General features: G+C 45.1%; 1 protein-coding gene across 2 annotated transcripts in view; it reads right to left on the reverse strand.

Moving 5' to 3' along the window:
- Positions 1 to 22302, reverse strand: part of Ropn1 (rhophilin associated tail protein 1) — a 29281-nt gene that overhangs the window by 2896 nt on the left and 4083 nt on the right. For both annotated transcript variants that reach the window (NM_001025628.1, XM_087575809.1), the window contains exons 2-4: positions 10180 to 10307; positions 7062 to 7179; positions 5804 to 5965 (exon numbers count right to left, since the gene is read on the reverse strand). In NM_001025628.1, the coding sequence (NP_001020799.1) occupies positions 5804 to 5965; positions 7062 to 7179; positions 10180 to 10295 (396 nt within the window). In that variant the 5' untranslated portion in view covers positions 10296 to 10307. The remainder of the gene's footprint in view (positions 1 to 5803; positions 5966 to 7061; positions 7180 to 10179; positions 10308 to 22302) is intronic.

A 22302-nucleotide genomic window follows, 5' to 3' on the forward strand; every position in this document is an offset into this window, starting at 1 on the left:
GAGAACTGGAGCACTCCTTTAACTAACTCTGTTCTGTACAACTTAGTATTTCCCAAGCAAGTCTAGTAGAGCCCTCATTTTTTCCTATATTAAAAGAAGAGAATCAATTCCTTCAAACTGTTCTCTGACTCTGCCCATGTACATACACATGCATAGTAAGTAAATGAAAAAAAAGAGAAAATTAGAAATGTTTCTTATTGTCTTCCGATCTTGCCTTCTAAAATTTGGAGGTAATTCATCTACATATATTATTATATCTAATATATATTAGCTATATATTATACCACACCCCCCCCCAAAAAAAAGATGTCTGGGGCAAAGCCATAGCAGGCGGGAAGAGTTAAGAGAAATGTACGTCTCTGGACTGGAAGTCCCATAAGATAAAAATGTTTCTTCATGGGGAACAACATAAGTAAAATCATCTAAAATATATCACTCTTCTGGTAAGTTCTTATTGTCAACTTCATACAACCTAGAGCTACCTGGAAGGGGAAACCTCATTAGAAACATTGTCTTGATCAGATTGGCCTGTGGGCATGTCTATCTTTATAACTAACTGATGAAGGCCCACTGCGGGTGGCACCATCCTTAGGTGGGGAGGCCCTGGACTATATAAGAAAGCTATTGGCAAAAGCTATGGAGTGAGCAGCAGTCCCCCATGGTTTATTCTTTTTTTTTTTAAAGATTTATTTATTTATTATATATAAGTACACTGTAGCTGTCTTCAGACACACCAGAAGAGGACATCGGATCTCTTTACAGATGGTTGTGAGCCACCATGTGGTTGCTGGGAATTGAACTCATGACCTCTGGAAGAGCAGTCGGGTGCTCTTAACCGCTGAGCCACCTCTCCAGCGCCCCCAATGGTTTATTCTTGAGCGCCTGCCTTTACTTCCCTCAATGACAGACCGTGACATGAAGTATAAGGTGACATAGATCTTTTCCTCCCCAATTTGACGATAGTCAGAGTTTTATCACAGCATCAGAAAAAAAATGACTTATTTTTTGTACACACACACACACACACACACACACACACGCACGCACACACACACACACACAGCACAGATCTTGCTGGCTTGCTAAAACTGCCAATGTAAAGATTTATATACATCCTCCAGGAATCAGTCAAGAACTAGTCCTGAGTAGAGCTAAGTGTCCTAGGGTAATTAAGCAGCTGCTATATGTCCTCTTACGACTGGCCAGGGAGGTCCCCTTCGTTGGCAACTTTGTGGATGTTCAGCTGTCATCACCTCCTTGAATATGACGACTGTCTGCATGGTCCTTATTTTACTGTAAGGGCTAAGAGGATGTGAGTAAATTTGCCTCATCTTCCTAGAGCCCGTTTTACTGAACGGCAGTGATTTTAAATGTCTTTTGACCTAATGGATGGCTATTCATTTTGAATTAATATTTAAATTTTATTTCCATTTAAAAAACATTTTATGAAATAGGATCTTCGATGTACAATTGTTTAAATTGTTTGGATATATATCAAAATATAATATAAATTTTGAGGTTTGTGCCTTTGTAACAGTTTTCTGGAGCTCCAGGAAAATAAACATTATAAAAATGTGTGTGTGGGTGTGTGTGTGTGTGTGTGTGGGTGCGTGTGTGTGTGTGTGTGCATGCGTGTTGTTAGGAGGGGAAGGCCTAAGTGTGTGACAAGATCAACACAGGAGTGGTTTGGAGGATGTTTGCAAGCGTGAGTGTGTGTGCTTAGTTCCCTAATTCTGCCCGTAGCATTTCCTACTTCTCTAAAGTAATTCTATCCTCCTTCTTCATTATGCTATCCTATTCTTATTAGGGTGCTGTTAGAGGATAATTAGGGTGCTGTTAAAGGATGAACTATCCTCCCTTCAATTTCTTATGTTGAAGTCCTGAGAGACCAGATCTTTTGGTTTCAGACACCATCTTTGAGAACCTGACCTAAGGTTGAACTCCAGTTAATTAACAATCAGCACCTAGCAGCAGTTTCCAGGTTACTCCCCAACAGACCTGCACCTCCAGGTTGCAAGTCTGTCCCTGGCACTTCACTTCCTAACAACCACCAATCAAGAGAAAAGCAGAAGTTAAGTTTACGGTTTGGCTCCCAGCACCAGCCAATTAGGTTAAAGGCCATAGTGCCCCCCACCCCCCACCCACAAGACAACCCCCTTGCTTGTCTGCTTTTCTCTATAAATGCTTGCCTAAAACTAGGCTTGTGGCTCTGCCTTCCTGTCCTGCTGTCAGGGTTGACAGGTAGCCCTAGCTTGTAATAAAGAGACCCTAATGCGATTACATCGGAATCTGCCCCTTGGTGGTTTTTTGGAGTTCCTGAAAACTTACTGGCACCACAGTCCTAAATCCTAGAATCTGAGACCTTGACTGGAAAGACTTAATAGGAATGAACGAAATGGTACATGCCTGCAATTGAAGCTCTCAAGAGGTTGAGGCAGGAGGATGGACAGTGCAAGGCCATCCTGTCGCAAAACCAAACCAAATCAAAATGTCACTCAGCAGCAATGGTAAAAAGCTAATTAAGCTGCAATGAAATGATTAGGACGGACCTTAATTCAGCATGCCTGGTGTGCAGAGTATGGCAAGGAGATCTGAGCTGTGCGGACTCAGGCTGACACAGAAGGAAGCTCCTCATATATCAGCAAAGGAGGCCTCAAATCTGGCCTCCAGAACTGTTAGACAATACCGTTTTGTTGTGTGGACCACCTCGCCTGCCGTAAGTTGATAGCACAGTCCTTGCAGGCCGTGAACTGCGTTTGACCTTAAACGTTTAGTGATTATTCATCTGAGCCTTTAGATTTTAACATCCTAGGAAATAATACTTAGAAAAATTATTTTATTTCATTTTGGCTATGGTCTGTGTATCTGGGTGTCTGTGCAAATGAGATTGGAAGAATCTTCTAACAGGAGCAAAACCTGCTTTTCCAGATGGTCAAAGACCATAGCTTGCTTGCAAAGGACTGGTCTACAAGGTCATATGGGTTAAATGGAACTCGAGCCCTCAACATGGCGATACCTCGACTCTCTGAGTTTGCTTGGGCTTCGATAATAATTCGTCTTAGACTCAGAGATTCAATACAAATCAGAAACCTATTGCTCATAGTTCTCAAGGTGAAGTTCCAGATCAAGGGCTGGCAATGGCCTGTTCCTCACAGATGGGATATCTCACGGTCTTCCCACATGGTGGGAGGAGCAAACAGCCTCTTTCAACCCCCATTTATAAGATTCTTTAGTGCCCATGCCTGAGGATTACTCTCTCATGGTGGAAGGTCCCACTCATGCTACCATCAGCTCGGGACTTAAGATTTCAATATATGAGTTCAGGTAATGCAAGCTGTCTGGTTGCAGCACTGCCCAGCCCCACAGTGAAGCTCCAGCATGATACAAGCGGGTGTAGGCATCGGTTCCTGTATCTGCCCGCACCTTTGCTTACCTCTGGGTAGTCTTTGACGGAAAGATGAGGGTAGAAGGTTTGGATGGAAGCAAATACATAGGATAGCTTGTTAGAGATGAAAGGACCTTATAGGAGACTTGATCCGACTTCCTCGTTTTAGAGGGGATGAGGTAAGAGGCAGCTCACTGCATGGCTTCCTCCCAGTTTGGAAGGCAGGCACATCAGACAAAGCCTGCCAGGTACATGATGTGCAAACAGAAAGGGAATTGGAATGTGGCTTTCCAAAGTCACTCCGGGCTACTGCGAGCTATGGGGACAAGATGATGATGACTCAGCCTTTTACACAGCGGTGAGAGGCTAGGAGTGGACCGAAGCCAGGGAGCAGAGAGGACAAGGTACAGAAAACACCAAGGGGTCAGCACCAGGGAGACCTGAGAGGAGCCAGCGGGAGCCTTATGATGCTTCGTCCTATCCAAGAGGTGCAGAAGCTTAAGCTACAAACAGCGAATGACAGGACAGCAGCATCCCAGTGAAGCCTACGGGTCCAGAGAACATCAGATTCCTCCATCTCAGCCTTCTCCTAAAACAGTCAGATGCTACATTTGGGGGGAAAAAGAGCAAGGTGAAACCCAGAGGCGGGGTTTCCGTGGAGGGCCTTTCCTTTGCTCTAAGATCGGATCAAACCTACTTATTTCCCTACTCTATCTTTTGAAGGTGAGGTAGATCAAAGTCAGAATTAACTAGAGATTAAATTACAAGATCCCCCCCTCCCCAGAGTAACTATAGATTAAATTACAGGATGCACCCCCATACACACAGAAAGAGAAAGAGAGAGAGAGAGAGAGAGAGACAGAGAGAGAGACAGAGAGAGAGAGAGAGGGGAAAAGGGAGGGGGAGGGGGAGGGGGAGGGGGAGGGGAAGGAAGGGAAAGGTGGAGAGAGGGAAAGGGGGAGAGTCTCAGAGTATCTGTTAATAATAAAGTGTGCAGAGTTGTAAATATTTTTCTTTTGTGATTTCTCACTATCCTTAAGGATCCCTCCCCCTCCCCCACCCCCACCCCCATCCCCCACCTACGACACACATCAGTCCTGGCTGACAGCTCATTCGCCTGTTATATTTGCCTCTTCTCCTTGGAGAATGTTTTTATGATAGAATGGGGAAAAAAAAATCACAAACAGTCTCTCCTTTCCTTTCCTCTGGAGAAATGATTATAATGCCAGTTGCAGGGGAAACCCACGGGAAATTTCGGATTATAATATTTCTTCTAAATTTACACAGAAACAAAAATGCCAAGTCCATGTTCCAAAGACATTTGAAAAGAAAGACCAAGATCGTGCTTTGGCTGCGCTGTGCGATACAAGTTACTTTTCCATCCCCGTTGGCTGAGCAGGGGCAATGAATTCCTTGTTGGCTTTTATGTAAATTCCAGGGCTTTAGTAATTAGTAATAATCTGCTTTCAAAAGGCACGGCTGACCCGTTTTCGTTCATTATTAGTGATTAAGATCGAGTCCACTTAGACACCTCAGTGTTAAATGCACATAAAAGTTAATTTCAGCATCCTGTCCTTCAAAGCAGGAAAATGGCTTTTCCAATTTTCAAACATGTCAAACTTGGAAAAGGCCTGAATTGGGATGAGCTTACTCTGTCCACGATGATGATTCTGGAAAGTCTCTCCTTCTCTTTCTGTTCCTTTAACATTGGTTTTTTTTTTTTTTTTTTTTTTTTTTTTGGTTCTTTTTTTTTCGGAGCTGGGGACCGAACCCAGGGCCTTGTGCTTCCTAGGTAAGCGCTCTACCACTGAGCTAAATCCCCAGCCCCTTAACATTGTTTTAAAACAATAATCTTGCTCTCCTTTTCTCTGAGACACATGTCCACTCCTGTTTACTGATGGTTTTCTCTAAGACCGAACACCCCTGGAACCTTCTCTACCAATATGGCTTCTAGGTGTATCTAAACCTCACCAATAAACAAGCCTTATTCTACAGCTTGAATTCATCAATGAAGTGGCAAAACAGAGTGAAAATTAATCCAAGGGCAATGGCTGAAAGCCACAAATAACCCAAAGCCACGGCCAGCTTTTGGCATAGCCCAATGCTAGCCATGCCTCCTTCTCCCAGTTCTTGCTGAGCCTGGAAATGACCTCCATTTAGGAATCGGGAGGAGGCCCAAAAGGCAGGGGTTTGATGGTTTGTTTTGCTTTGCTTTTATCATCTCTGGAGAGCTGAATGGGTACAGAGAGATGGCCCCTTCCAGGCCCAGAGGGAAATGATGGGACATTTCGAAGTTTGGTTTTGGTATCTTAAGAACTGGACAGGGGGCCTCTCCCCTCCCAGACCAGTCTCTGTCTGCCACTGAGCCTTCCACAGCTCTCTACCCTCTGGCCCACAATACAAAAGAAGCTCACTTACAACTCCAAGAGAGCTACAAGCAAGGGCTAAAAACTTCAGCCACTCGATCTCCTCTGTGAAGCGACCCACGTTCATCACACTGTTAAACAGGTCTGTGGGCAGATTCAACACCTTCCACATCTGGGCCAGCTCATCTGCGTGGATGATCAGTCTGCCACCAACCTTCGGGACAGGGAACACACAAAACACACATGAGGGCCACAAGCAAGACGCTCCTGGTTTTCCTAGCACAAGGAAGGGAACGGGGAGCTAGAGAGGCCAGAGAATCTTGGTTGACCGTTGTCTTTGTGGTGCCGTGGTGTAGTTTCATATTTTAAACTCCCAGTGTCAGAATTATGGGAGAGAGATTCAGGCATAGGGCCCATCTTATTTTCCTACGATGCCTTTATGGTTCTAGTCTTGTTCTTAGGTTGTCTGTAGAAGGCAGGTGGGACATCCGAGGCTGGCCAGAGACCTCTAATGGCAATGTCTCTCCTAGACTACACATAGGTCTCTGTATTGAATCTCATGTGTGTCCTTCCTGTCTCTACAAAAGTGACATTTGGCACCCTATGGCCGACCTATAGGGTTTAGATATGGGTATCTAACATTGTTAGGTCCCACGGCCTTGAGAGCTCTGCTGGGTTCACTCCACAGAAGACTTGGCAGTTAAAGAGTGAAGGGGAGTGATGGTTCCCCTTGGCTAAGGATGCAGTAAGGGTGTGGGTGCCCCATTAAGGTTCCAACATATTGCCAGGGCCTCTGAACCCAAGGTCAAGTGGGTTCCGAGTCGCCCAAGACTCCCCTATCCTGTATCCTAATGTAGGGCAGCATACTACTCCACTGTATCCCAGGATCTGGCCAAAGCACAGAGTTTCTCAAGCCAGTCCACCTTTTCCCATTCACAGGCAAACTCCCATGATGTGGGGAAGGTTTTCCCTGTAGGGCGTGTTGTTTTTACACCAGCCTGAGGTAGACCTCTCATGGTCTGGATCCATTAGCGTGATGTTGACACCCTTTAGGACAGGCAATATACATTGTACCCAGCCCCTGAATATTCTTTGAGATCTGGGGAAGGGGGAATCTGTGATGACCCCAGGACAGCCCAATGAGTCAGTCTCTTTCATAGTGATTCCTGCTTCTCTGAAGGAAAGACCCACTTTGCGGCCAGGACTTGATCAGCTCTGGGTGGGGGGCGGTGCTCATAGCCAGCTGCCTGGTGGGCACACGCTTGCCCCTGATCTAACCCGCTCGGTTTCCACAGCATCTCCATCCTTACCCGGGAGTGCAGGACCTTCAACAGCTCAGGTGTCAGTTCAGCCCAGTTGGACAGAGGGACTTGCTCAGATCTCTCTCTCACTGGAGGGATCTCTCCACGGGACATGGCCCCGAAATACCTGCGAGAGAAGGGACAGGGATAGAGGAGGGTCCCAGGCTCCAGTGGCCCCTGGATACTTTCTGAATTTGCTTTCCTTTTTCTTTTTTGAAAGGGAGTAGATAAAAGACAGTGTTTAGCCATGTTTAGTTTATTTGCAAGTGGGAAAAGTCTCTGATATTTCCACTTTAAGGAACGAAGAATGCTTAGGGTATAAAGAAGTGTTATTTCTCTCTGAGAATAATGAACAACCAACGGAACTTGGCACGTTAATTACCTGTGGCTTGTTCAGCCACACCCTGCCTCCACTTAGTGTTTTATCTTATAGACAGAGAGATCCTAGGACACGTATAGGATAGCTAGTCATGTGGGTTTGGAAGGTGTGAAGACTGTGATTGTATGTAGATAGGAGCAGATAGAATGTTCTTGGGGGAGTGAGGAAGCATTTCTGGCTTGAGGTAGGCAGGCCCGTGGGGGTGGGGAGGCTTCAGCAAGGGGAAGAAAGGCTGGCAAGGCCCTCCAGGAGGCACAGGAGGAGAGGCCTGCCAAGGAAGGGGCAGATATGATATGGTGCTGATGGAGCGGTCCTGTTCATTCTTCCCTCAGAATTTTCAGTTAGACAAGCCTGCTGTGAGCTACTGCCTTGTGGGGTGGACTCTGTTTGGGGGTGATGTGAAAGATAGGTCAAGTCCTATGTCAAGATTGGCATGATAAGGACAGAAGCCAGCAACCACTGGGAGTGGGCATGAGCAGTATGATGCCAGGGGTGTCTCCACCCAAAGCCTTGTTTCTCCTGAGTCACAGACTTCTGCCCCTTCACCATCGGGTAGTATTAAAACACAGGGTGTGTGTGGGGGTCCTATAGAAGTCCATTTTAGGGCCAGTCTACAGGATAGCGCTAACTACTGCCCATTTCTGAGACACAAAGCAAGCAGAACTAAAGAGACAGGAATCACAACAGCAGCTTCCGGTCTGTGACTGGAGGTCCTCAGGAGGACCGGCTGCAGAAGTACTTTGACACTTTTGAGTTAGTACATGGGCAATCTCTGTAGACAGACCAGTGTTTGGGTGGGAGTGGGTACAATGAGGACAACCCCAGAGTGAGATGTGGTCTGACCTTATGGGGGGAGGGGATTGAAAATGGTGGGGACAGCAGTACTATTGCCACCTCCCCCATTATACAGAAGTGCCTGGGTGGATATGTGGCACTCTAAACAGCTTTGGAGTTGCTAGTGTAGTTGGTTAGAGAATGAAGCCACACCATGGACTCAGTCCTCTGAATCTTTGCATTCTCTGTGCCCGTGAATGATTCCATCACTGCAGCCTTACTGGTTCGGGCTGTCACAGAAGCTTGCTTCTGGACAAATCAGTATATGCCCCGCTGATGCCAGGGAGCTGGCTTCTTCTTCGATGGGACATAGGGAAGGACTTCCTTGCATGTTATGAACCAATTACCTATTTTATCTGGGAGATATTAGACGGCATTCCATCTGCTAAAACACTACCAGAGTGTAAGCCACAGAAAACGATCTGGTAAGTGCTTTTGATGTCTAAACCGGATAGAGAATGTTAAGTCATGCTTTTTTCCCCCACTGCAGTTGAAGTACAAACTGATCTTACACGGATGTCTAAAAAATTTATAGCACATCATACACTATGGAGCAAGGAGGTTACTATGGTGGAAAGTTTCCCTCCATAAATGTCAGGGACAATATCAAGAAATGTCATTTTTCTTTCAGTAATGCAACAGCACACGGACATTAAAATGCGGTTTTAAGCAATCATATGGCATAAAACAAAATCTGTCTGACTATGCCAAATGAAATTAGCCTTCTGACATTAAAGTCCAATCTTGGAGGTAATGTGTACAATTCAAGATAGAAAATGACACAGGATACATGACTAGGCAAAGCAGCTCCGTTAGGCTGCATAAAGAGACCGCTGTGTTTCTTTCCTTCCATTCTGAAAAGCTCTCTCCTGGCTCAGCCTAGGAACCCAAGAGCTTAAGCCTTCAGAAAGGCTTTACAGCCTGTCTCTACCACCTGCTGGAGGTTCTCTTTCCTCAGTCTCTCCCCTCTACAGTCTGAGGTATCTTCTCTCAGAGGCACCGCTAAGGAAGTAAACATCCAGCAAGGAAAACGGCTAGAAAAGGTCTTGTTAGCTCCCAATCCCCTGCACCAAGCCAGGCCGTCCACTTTCCAGCAGGTATGCGGTTCTTACAAGGAGCAATTTCATAGTTGAGAGGCTTTCTATGTAAAGATGCTGTGGTGAAGTCGGCCCCTGTTATGCAAGCTCGCCCACTGAACAGCCTCTGGGGGGCCCTTTAAGGAGCCCAATGTGCTGTAAGCACACCATAGAGCGACTTGAGACTTGACCTCCTCACTCAGCTCTGCAGCCTTTCCCAGAAAGCCTTACGTGACCTCGGGCATCTTCATGCAGAGGGGAAAGATCAGTTTAAAAAAGAAATCAATAAAGAAAATAACTTTCTTCCCAAAGACAGGGTGCAAAGTGTCTTTAGTCTTGCCCAAGTATGTGTTTCCACAGCCATGAAGGAAGGTGTTTCATTAATCAGAGGAAACCAGCTTGAAGAGATCCCACCTCCTCCTCCCTGCGGGATGGCGCACCGCTCCACTAGGGGTACTGCTGCCATCTAGCGGTTAGAAGGAAAACAAGCTGCAGGTGTAAACCGGGGAAAGGCGAGCTGAGCTGCCAGCCACATTTCTAATCCCCTTCCAGCCAGAAAAGCAGACAGGATTCAGGGATGGGTTGGGTGGGCATATGCTAGCTGACATGGTAAGCTAACTGATTCTATGTGGCCTACTGTCCTCATATGTTATGACTCAATCTGGCTAGTTTAGGGAAGGGCATCTCCTCTCACTCTGTTTAATAACATTTGTGCCTGGATTTTAGAGACTTCGCTTCTACTAAACCTGTCTATAGTGCCTGACTGCGGGCTTGCCAACCTCCGCCGTTTCCCATAAACTCTTTTCCCAATCCCTGCCCTCTGAAAGAAACAACTTACTCGGCCGCCCACTGAATGAGATCGGGAGGCTGGGTTCGAATGGCAGCTTTGGTAAACTGCTTCAGCAGCTCCGGCAGCTCCGGTGGGATGCATACTTGTTTGTCTGTCTGAGGCATTGATCGCTTGACCTACAAGCAGGACAAAACAGAACGCGAGGATTTTGAGTCGTAATCAACCATGAATCGTAAGAAAGTTTTTTTTTTTTTTTTTTGAATAAGAGATCCTCTAGACCCTACATTAACACTCTTTGGAGGTTCTGCTAGTCTAGAAGACTTTTTATTGGCTTAAACCTATGTCTGAGCAGTGGGTTTCTCTGGTGGGTGGTCGCCACAATACAAGTGACACAGAATGCAATATAGGGAACACGAAGGATGTGAGCTGACCCAGAGGCAAATGTGGTCGGAAAGAACTCAAATGTTGGATATGGATGGCAGCTCAAAGAGGGAGGGGGAGACTAGGACTTGGCCCACTAAAAGCAGAAGACTGAACTGAAAGACCCCTTCTTCTCCCTTTCTGGCATGCACTCAAGATCCCACAAAAGAAACTATGTTTGGTGTGGGCTAACGTCTTTTGTTTGAGAACCCAGATTGGAAACATCAGCCTGTGTGTAGGGATGCACACTGAGAGCTGTCTCCGTAGATTGGGGGTTGGGGCCCCAAGAGCGGGAAGCCAGGGGCAAGATCTAAGTTTGGATAAACACCAGCCATGCCTAGTTGGGAAACCCTGAGAAGAAAAGACTGTGGGCATCCCACTACTCTCTAGTTGTTCTTATTTATTTATTTATTTGGAAGAAGGGAGTAATGTTTAACTTTAGACCTCATAAAAAGCCAACTATGTCTACATTTTACTAACATTTTTCACAAGTTAATATAAAAGTAAGGTTATAAAAGACATAAACGTAACCACTATAGATGTAAAAAGGAGAAACGGGGTTTGAATACAAAATAACCCACCCCCCCAAAGCCTTATCAATCCAAAATAAAACAGAACAGGAGTTGGGGAGGAAGCCTAGGAAATGTGGACTAAAGATGGTTGCAAGGAATCCATGCTCATCTTTAATCACAATAAAAGGCCTTAAATGTGCCAGTTCAGTACAAAAATCAACAGACCAGGTTTTTAAACTCTAGGGACAGTCCTATCTGGAAAGGCTCACAAAGACGGGAAAGAAGGAAGATGAAAACCACCTGTGCAATAGTTGATTCAGATGCTACCACTGACAGGAGAGACTTTGAGGTAAATCACTTTAGAGAAAGATTTCCTTTATCTGGATAAACGCTTTGGCTATTGCCCTGCTCTTCTCCCTGAGCATGGAGACCCATCACCACCAGGGCATCTCATGGTACCCAAGGGAAAACAGGACATTGTCTGGGATCCCCCTCAGTATTATAATAATGACGACGAGGGGTGACAAATATCTAGAATTGGAAGTATACCACCATGGGGGAGTCTCAGGGTGCCCATGGGAAACCAGGATACTGCTTTGACTCCCCCTAAATATTTTAACAATGACTAGGAGAGGTGAATGGCAACCGGAGTTGGCAACTTTCCAGACTGGAGAGGGACGTCATCAGAAAGACAGGAGAGGGGGCTTGAGACTACTAGCAACTTCCCAGGTTTAAGCCAGATGCTAGCTGCATAGGTGTCTGGTTGCCTTTAGAGCTATATTTATATTACACATTTTTTTTAAATGTGGAAGCCATGTTTTCCATAGCTACTGTTGCAAGCTCCTTTTGTTTTGTTTCGAGACAGGGTCTCATGTAGCTCAGGCTGGCCCTAAACTTGTCCTGAGGGTGACTTTAAGGCCCCAATCTTCCTCTTTCCACCTCCAGCTGCTGGGTTACAGGTATCCACCACCAAGTGCAGCATTGCGATTTTTTTTGATGACTTTTCAACTTATTTTATTTGGTAAATGACAGTGCCTTAGACCACTTATCTTATTTCTGTGTATCTTAATTTACTCTGGTAAAATGTATAGCGTTTGATTGCCATGTGCATCTTTTTCAGCACACTGCTCCGTGGCTCTCCATATGTCTACACTGCGGTTTGCTCAGTAGCTATCTCATGCTCACCAAAGGGAAACTCTGTGATTGAACAAAAGATCCAGGCTGAAAAAGATCCACATGGCAAATCAAACTTATTTTATTTGGTAAACGACAGTGCCTTAGATCACTTATCTTATTTCTGCCATTCCGTAAATATGTGCACCTGTTTGGTTACTCGGATTATGCATTCCTCTGTCAATGAGCACTTAGAAAAGGCCGTTGGCATCTTTGGGGGATATTTTTGGTGCTGCTATGAACATGTGTGGATAATATCTAATCATTCCCTGCTTTCAGGTTTTGGGTATGTAAGCAGAGGTAGGCTGGCTGGGTCACAAGGTAAGTTCAGCCACATTTTCTGAGGAACCAAGAAGCTGGTTACACTATTTTGCCACTTTTACTTATTTTGATAGGATCTTTAAAAAAAAATGTGTGTGTGTGTGTGTGTGTGTGTGTGTGTGTGTGTGTGTGTGTACACATGCATTCAAGGGTACTTGCCCTACTGTGTGCATTCCTGGAGACCTAAAGCAGGCATCAATGTCTTCTGCTGTCACTTTTCCCTATTCCTTTGCGGCAGGAATTTCCTTCCTGAAATTGGGGCTTACATTTTCTTGGCGAGGCTGAAAGCCAGTAAGCCCCAGTGATTATCCTGCCTCCACCAGCTCAGAGAGTTGAGGTACACACAGGACGCCTCTTCGTTGGGTGCTGGGATCAAAGCCCACCGAACATCTACAAGTATATTCCCCATTCCTCATATCTTTCCTTGGTGCTCAGTCTTAAAATTTTTCATTTTCTCCTCTTATTTTCTATTGTTTTCTTAAAAGTAATCAGTCACATCCTTGAGTGTCTTATGTCAACAATCATGCTAGATATTATAAGTATATTTTAACTTTTAATTCTCAAAACAGCCCAGAGGTAGATATCGTTCTATATATGATGAAACCAAGAAAAGGGAATATAATTTTTGCAATGATCTGTGTGATGGTTGATATCATCTAGATCCTAGACAGGGTCTGGAATCAGCTTGAAGACACGTACGTCTGTGAGGAACCATCTAGATTAGGTTGAGGATGTACAAAAGCCAACCCTAACTGTAGGCAGCACCATCCCGACCCGGGAGCCCAAGGTGACATAAAGAGAAAGCAGGTAGCTGACCACAAGCGCCCAGTTCTCTCTGCTTCCGGGCTGAAGATACCACGTGACCAGTAGCCACGTGCTCCTACAGCTGTGCTTCTCCTGCCGTGACGCGCTTCCTCAAACAGGAAGTCGACACCCACCCTTCATTCCTTAGGGGGCTTTGGTCAGGGATTTTATCACAGTATGACGAGGCTCGAACGCACCTGGAAGCAGCCTGTTAAGTAAGCCAGCCTTTGCTTGCTGGGTCCCTACTGCTGAGACCCTCTTGCTGGTGTCGCGCCCCTTCCTCGGGTCCCTATTTTCTCTAGCACTGTTCCCCAGTCTCTTTCTGTAACTCCATCCCATAAATAAGGATTAGCAATCGTTCCCCAATATCCCTGCCATGTGAGTTTATCCCTTTCTGGTATCTTCTTGGAGATCTCATTAAGGGCTCCCCTCCCAAATTCTGCCTCTCTCTCCTCTCCTTCCTCTCTCTCTCTCTCTCTCTCTCTCTCTCTCTCTCTCTCTCTCTCTCTCTCTGTGTGTGTGTGTATGTGCGCGTGCGCACACATGTGCACATGTGTGTAAGCATGGTGTGTGTAATCCAGGGTCTCACTCATGCTATGAAGCACTCCACTCTAGAGTCACAGCCTCAGTCCATGAAACTTATCTGAACCCAGTATGGCCCATCTTTAAGCCTCGTGGCCTCAAAGTACTGGGTTTGCCCCGCATTCTCTCCAGTCTATTGAGTCCCACTGAATCCCATTGGCAGTCCCTTTGTGTCTCCAGTTCATTCCTCCCTATCTCCACCCTTCCTCTCTGGTCCAGCTCTCCCTCACCCACTGTGTACCCTCTTCCTCAGCACCCTCACTTCAGGTCCACCCTACCCAGCACAGCCACAACCTTTGGTCCACCCTACCCAGCACAGTCACAACCATTGGTCCATCCTACCCGGCATGGTCACAACCATTGGTCCATCCTACCCAGCATGGTCACAACCACAGTCTTGATTGCCTTTCATAGACCAGAAAGCCCTGCTCGCAAAACAGCTTTGAGAACCAGACTGTCAAGGTTCTCCATGAAATTTTATTTTATCTTATGTACACTGGTGATTTGACTGCGTGTGTGTCTGTGTGAGGGTGTCCGATCCCTTGGGAGCAGGAATTACAGACAGTTGTGAGCTGCCAGGTAGGTGCTGGGAATTGAATCTGGGTCATCAGGAAGAACAAGCCAGTGCTCTTAACCATTGAGCCATCTCTCATGTACCCTAATTTGTACGAATTTTAAACTACATATTTCCTGCTATTACTGTTCACGCCATCCACTGGGGCCACTTTCTAAGGATTTACATTTACAATGTATGATACCTTTGTTTCTCCTCTTCCCGTGGGCAGTTACTGCTGCCTGAACTGCCTCTCTTTCTTCTATTCAAACTCACACAACTTCAGTGCTCATCCTGAGCCCCTACTAGGCTTTCCTAGGAAGCCTGGGTAGCAGCAAATAGTGTCAGCAGTGCCCATTTTGCATTAAACCCCGTTCTGCGTCTTTTACTCACTAATGTAGAGCTCCTTACAGTGAGTGTGGGAGACGGCTAACAGGTGTACAGCGCGTGCATGACGCTTGTAAACGGTTTATAGCGACACAAACTTTACAGCCACTTACAAGCGCACAGTAGTTGAAATTCTATTTGGATGCTGTTTGGCAGTTAGTAAAGGTTCCAGGTTTTCAGCACTTGTTCGTGCTTAAAGTTTTATGTGTAACACCTGCCGCCAGGCACCCATAGAGGACTTCCCCTGCTGTACGTGACAATAAAACCGTCCCTGTAAATCTGATTTTTGCTTTAACTGCAATGTATTTATTATCACAGTGTCAAACTCCGCGCATATGCGTCTCAAAGTCTTTCTAATTTGCTCTTGAATTTCCACATTTCTTTCCTTTGCAACCAAATACATGCTTCTAGAAACTATCGTTCTCTGTCTCTAATCAAGTTTATATTGGTTCATTTGTGACCAAATTATGTCCCTATTCTAGGCTTTTTGTGCTGGGGATCCAACACAGGGTCTTGCACAGGGTAGGGCTCCACTGGGGAGCCTCATCCCTCATCCTTGGGTTTTCAGACAAGAGCTCACTGAGTAGTTTGGGTTGCTCATGAACTCAAGCTCCTTCTGTTTCTGATTCCCAAGTGCCAAGATTACAGAACCACCATGCTTGGCTATTTTGGCTTTTGATGTTAATCTCAAATCAGATATGATGTATTTTTTAATGACTTTTTTTTTTTTTTTTTTGCTGATAGAAATTACATATCTCTCTCCTCCAGCAGAGCAAGGGAAGAAGGCCAAGGGGAAGAAGGTGGCCTCAGCTCTGACGTCGTCAAGAAACAGGAGGCCAAAAAAGTGGCCAATCCTTTGAGAAAAGGCCCAAGAACTTCAGCACTCCAGTCCAAAAGAGATCTCACGCGCTTCGTCAAATGGCCCCGCTATGTCAGGCTGCAGTGGCCAAGAGCCATCCTCTATAAGTGGCTCACTGTACCTCCTGCCATCAACCAGTTCCCCCGGCCCTGGACAGGCAAACAGCGACTCAGCTGCTTAAGGTCGCCCACAAGTACAGGCCAGAGACAAAGCAGGAGAAGAAGCAGAGGCTGCTGGCCTGTGCTGAGAAGAAAGCTGCTGGCAAAGGGGACGTCCCAACTAAGAGACCGCCTGCCCTCCGAGCAGGGGTCAATACAGTCACCACCTTAGTGGAGAACAAGAAGGCTCAGCTGGTGGTGACTGCCCATGATGTAGACCCCATTGAGCTGGTGGTTTTCCTGCCTGCCCTTTGTCGAAAGATGGGGGTGCCCTACTGCACGGTCAAGGGAAAAGCCAGGCTGGGTGCCTGGTCCACAGGAAGACGTGCACCACTGTTGCCTTCACACAGGTGAACTCGGAAGACAAGGGTGCTCTGACTAGGCTGGTGGAAGCTATTAGGACCCATTGTAATGACAGATATGACGAGATCCACCGTCACTGGGGAAGCAACGTCCTGGGTCCTAAGTCTGTGGTTCACATTGCCAAGCTGGAAAAGGCAAAGGCTAAAGAACTTGCCACTAAACTGGGTTAGATGTACACTAAGTTTTCTGTACATAAATATAACTACAAAATTATATAAAAAAAGAAATTACGTATCATGTTTGCTTCTAAAAACAAAAATGAAAATACAATCAATTCAACAAAACCTATGACTGTAACATCTTAGAAAACTTCAAAGTATTTTAATTATATGGTTCTTGAAATAAATTCTTATATTAAATACTACCATTTTAATAATTATATTTAACATTTCCTAAATGTCCCCCCTTTACTAAATGTTCAGATTTTAAAAAACTTTGACTTGACTTTCTTTGAAAATTGGTTTGCGGAAGCCCAAAGTCTACAGTCGCCTTGATCGCTCACACACACTTTCCTGCCGTAAAGAATAATTTTGGGTTTGGGGATTAAATTCAGCAGTAGGGCACTTGCCAAGTAGTGTGAGACTCTGGATTTTCAGGATGTATATGTATGTGTATGTGTATATGTATATGTATGTATATATGTATATGTATGTATATATAATTTTATTAATTAGCTCAGCACTTTTTAAAGACCCACAAACCATTCAGTAATTGAAACATAATTCACTTAGAGAGAATTGTTTTAAATTTACATTCTTTTCCCTGTTCAGTTTTTGTAAGCCTAATGCTGGGGAAAATAGGAAATGAACAAGCCTGTGCCAGGTAGGCTATGCCAAGCCTTAGTAGAGACTTTCAAGTGATACGATGTCTTTTGTGAATGAAATGTATTTATTTACTGGGCGGGGCACATGTGCCACTGTGCACCTGTAGAGGTCAGAGGTCAACTGGAGTCAGTTCCCTTCTCTCATGTGGGTCCCAAGGATGGAACTCAGAGCCTCAGCCTTGGCAGCCAAGTGTCTTTACTGAGCCATCTTGCCAGTCCCCAAAGGATCAGGATTGTTTTTAAAAAATTACCTCACGTGTGTAAGTTCTTACATTTTTTTTATTGTTTGAAAACTTCATAATGTCTTTTGATCAATTCTACTCCCATTCCCCGTTCCCACCCCCACTATTCCCTCCCAACTTCCTTTGTTCATGGTTTAAGTCTATCAGCATTTACTATTTTAGAAACAAGACTGAAAAGTTTAGACTTTAAATAGAAAGAAACCTCTGAGATGTTAACGTAAATAGCATAGTTTTATGGAAACATTTACAGGTAGAGTGGCAATGTTCGCTCTTTCTCCCCCAAGTATCCCAATGTCTGGCTTAATAAAGAGTTAAGTTTTCATGCCCTATCGGTATCCCGCCATGTTTGGAATCTCCGTATGCACTTTCAGAGTGAAGGAGGACTATAACGACTGTACTGTCACCAAAACAGCTTTGACTACACATATACCTCCCTTCCAGAGTCAGGCCCTTTCAGAAGTCTCCATAACCGCACTAGAAACACCACTGCTTTAGAAACCTGCCAAAGCATCTGTGACAATTGGACAATGGTGGTTTAAACCATCCAGAGGTCAAATAATGAAGAGATGGTCACATGACCAGGAAATAAAGCCAAGATGTCTCCCACCTCAGAGTTTCTCATTGTAATAACCTGTCTGAGAAATGAGCACATATTGGGACCAAATAGAACCATTAGGTTCCATTAGGACCCAAAAGGAACAGGGGAAGGGCAGCTCTGGACCAGCACTGTTAGGAGACGCACGATGCTCTCCATGTGTACTGAATCACGAGGTTTCTGTGCAGCGTGATGGCCCTGTAAGATCTGTGTTTGGTTAAGGCACTAGCGATGTTTGGAGAGCTTCAACTGTCCTGCCAAGAAGAACCAAACAAACTGCACACGATGTAAGGATGGGAGTAGACACAGAAGACAGTAAGACGTTCTGGATGCCATCCAGACACTGTCTGAGCAGACAGAGCCACCTGACAGAAGTTGGGACTTTTCTCACGCTGCTCCTTGCTCTCTGAACCCCAAGAGGTCTGTATGCTTGCAATTGCTCCCATAGGCACCCTGGTCTTCTCGTGCACCTGTGGCTATGAATTCCACTTTAAAAGAATGTTAATAATACAATCCAGGCCACGCTTGTTCCATTTGCATGTATGTGATTGTATGTGACAGAGCAGTTCTTTGCTGTGTCCCTAACATGCTACCCACCCAAAGGAGTTTTCTGGTTTCTTCCTCTTTTCTAGAGATGACAAAAGAATTGTTTGTTTTGACAAATCAGTGATTATCAGAGTATAGCTTTATTAGTTTACTGACTTAAAAAAAATGGCTTGGCAGTTTCAGTCACTAGAGTGAACTTATAAAAATTGCAATGGCTGTATGAAAACACAGCGGTTACTAACACAGTTTGAAGGAGAATTGAGGTTAGAGGTTAGAGGTCAGAGGTCAGTTTAGTCAGACCATAACTAGTATCCTAAACTCCAAAGACTGGCAGAAAAGCATTTCAGGGGCATAGTAACTTGGAAAATCTTTAACTTTTTTTTTTTTTTGAGCTGAGGACCAAACCCAGGGCCTTGCGCCTAGCAAGCACTCTATCACTGAGCTAAATCCCCAACCCCATAATCTTTAACTTTTTAAACTTAAATTTTAATTGTGTGTGTGTGTGTATGGGACATGTTAGTGAGCATGTGTCCCTGTATGAGGGGAGGTCAGAAGACAGCTTGTGGGGGTTAGTTCTTTCCTTCTGCTACTCGGGTTTGGGGTATCACAGGGTGTCATGTGCCCCACAGTGTACCCAGTATGCCTTATGAGTATTTTCTGTATGCTGTGACATTAAAAGGGGGGCAGGGTTGGTAGAGAAATCTTTCCTAAGTCAAGCGCCGAGAACTTGTGATTTAAAATGCGCCTCATTGTCTTAGGAAGCATCACGCGATAAAAGAGATTTACTGGGAGCTGTCACAATCAATTTCTGGTAAAAGACGAGCTTTTATATAGTATAAAAACAACATTCGTTACAGAGTAATCTGGGAAAATGCTGGTTGTTAGGGGAACAATTAGCTAATTTTTATGGCTTAAGTAAAATATCGCTCATACTCCTGGAAGAAATTACTAGACAAATTGACAGTTTGTACAAACTTTTCGATCACAAAGAAACAGTTCCAGATAATCACACTGACCGAAAAGGACACCTTCATTACCATCTAGATGAAGTAGGAGGGACGAGGAACAAACGTGAAAAATCCAAATGACCCAGGGCAGGCACTGGGGGAGGGGAAAGGTGGGGCCTCTCCTAAAGAGATGCAGCCGTGCCCTAGTCTAAACCGACTGAGGTAGTTTGCTGAGGTCGGCAGGGTGATGAGAGCTTTTAATATTTCTAAACAACCTGTTAGGTTTACGAACAAACTGTTAGATTCACGAGAACACCAAAACAAAGACATTTTAAGACGGCCACATGATTCTCAGGCCTTGCAAAGCTGAATGAGCCAGGATAGAGGGGCCCACGTGGTACAAGCTTAGCTACTGTGTTAAGCTCGATATACTGACCCTTCACACTTGCTCTGTCGCATAATCGGCAATCACATTCAACCCAGGGAATTCTTAAAGCCTCACTCCATGTTTGTTTCACAAAACAAGTTTTACAATATCGTTTGCTACAACACCCCACCTCCACACACACACTGTATCACACCAACTACATAGCTGACCTACTAAGGACTTCTGCTTAGTATGTGTCCCCCAGTAATAATAACTGGGTTTCTCAGTTCACCTCTAGCTTGCTTCCCACCCATTGACTCTCCTCACTGTGTGGAAGATATGGTCGCTTCCTACCTGACAGACTTCAGTGTTTCAGAGTGAACTTACACACTCGTCCCTTCCGCTGCTCTTAATGTCCCTAGGTCTCCTAGTCCCTCTGCCAGCACCTCAGTCCCTATCCTGCACAAGACCCAAAGGACAAGACTGTGGCATTTATCCCTTTGCAATCTCTGAAAAACACCATCCGTGTCACATGCCTTGCACAGCTCCATTAAGTAAGTCACAACCTGCGTTCCTTTCTAAAGCTTGTTTTTTGATCTCACTGTATCTAGAATGATCTAATTTTCTTCCATGCCTGACTTCACAGGCTGCCCCCGAGACCGACTGATGCCCCTCCCTCTGCAGAGTGTCTCTCTCCTCAGCCTCTTCTAGAAAAGCTTCCTGGGCTGCCTTGCCACTAATTTCATAGATGTAAGTGAACCGTCTCCTCCTTTCTGAATCTAATGGTTCTTCTGGTGACATATTTTCTTCCACGATTCTGTATTGTGTTTTTTAAAAAAATTGATTGCTCCCTCAGGAACCGCTGCGTTCCATCAGGAATGGCTCTGGCAGCCTGTTTGTCCTAAGTCCACTTAGCTCCTAGCTGTGCTCCTTTCTGCTGCTTACCTGTCATTTTCTGAGGTTCTATTCCCTCCCATCTGTGTCTCTCTAGATTGTTCCTGTGGATTTTCTACGTGTCCTTGGAAAGGAAAGCAAGTCTGTAGTTGCTGAGGGCTCCGTTCCATAGACACCCAGAGAGTTAGTTATGTAGCTCAAACCTTTGACACTGGATTTAACTCTTCTGTTCGCTCCTTTATGAATAACAAGAAGGATGTAAGATCTCCATCAGAACCAGGCAGTGTGGAACAGGCCTGTGACTCCAGCACTTGGGGGATAAAGGCAGTAAGGCTTCAAGTTTGGACTATGCAGCAAAATTGAATCTCCAGAAAAAACGGAAAGGAAAAATGTGTGGGGAAGTGTCTGTATGATAATTTTTGTCTATTCTTTTAGTTCTGCTCATTGTTTCTGGTTCAATTTTCATGTTGTTATAGAACATATATATGTATATATACTATATAAGCATATAAACATTTTTAGGTTTTAAAATTTTTCATCATTATAATATTTCATCATTATAAAATTCTATTCTGTTCTCACAAATGGCTAAGACATCCTGGACAATCGCACTTGCATCATGGAAGTTCATTTTTAGCACCTTAATGGAGAACAAAGGTCATTTGTCAGAGCAGGTCCTAATTTTTAAAAGCACATTCTAAACAGTTGCTCCCTGCGAAGGGAGACTCGGAATACGGCAGTGCCCACTCTTCACCTCTCTCAAATGGACTCACAAGAGCTAAAGGGTGCTGAGTTCTAACAGCAAGAATTTTCCAATGCCAGGCAACTGAGGCTTAGTTTGCCATATAGAGCTCCTCCTCCTCCTCCTCTTCCTCCTCTTCTTCCTCCCCCTCCTCCTCCCTTTTCCCTCCTCTTCCTCCTCTTCCCCCTCCTCCTCCTCCTTTTTCCCTCCTCCTCCTCTTCCCCCCTCCTCCTCCCCCTCCTTTTTCCCTTCTCCTCCTCCTCTTCCCCCTCCTCCTTGTCTTTCCACTCCTTCTCTTTCCTCCTCCTACTCTTCCTCCCCGTACTTCTTCCCCTCCTTCTCTTCTTCCCACTCCTCTTCCTCCTCTTCTTCCCTTCCTTCTCTTTCCTCCTCCTCTTCCTCTTCCTCCTCCTCCTTGATTTTTGAGATTTTTCTTCCCACCACAGTTTTTTTTTTGAGACAGGGTTTCTCTGTGTAGCCCTGGCAGTCCTGGAACTTGCTCTATGGACCAGGCTGGTCTTGAACTCAGAGATTCACCTCCCTCTGCCTCACCACCACTGCCTGGCTCAGATCAACTCTCTAAACCACTTAAATCACTCCAAAAAGCCTTCAGTGAGTCTTCGGTACTTTTCTAATCAAAATGATACCCCACGTGACTTTCAAGATCTCCACAAATTAAATCCTGGTGAGGTGGCACAATGCCTGCCATCCCATCCCTGGGGAGGCAGCAGGGGATTGCCCAGGGGCTCAAGGACAGCTGGGGCTGCACGGTGAGGCCTTGCCTAAAGAAGAAATGTTTTTAAACGCTCCACAATCTATCCTATTTATATTAGCTTTGTTTATTTCCCCAACTTTATATTATTGAAGCCTGACATTCTATACT

This window comes from Rattus norvegicus, chromosome 11, assembly GCF_021556685.1.
Source record: "Rattus norvegicus strain SHRSP/BbbUtx chromosome 11, alternate assembly SHRSP_T2T, whole genome shotgun sequence".
NCBI lineage: Eukaryota > Metazoa > Chordata > Mammalia > Rodentia > Muridae > Rattus > Rattus norvegicus.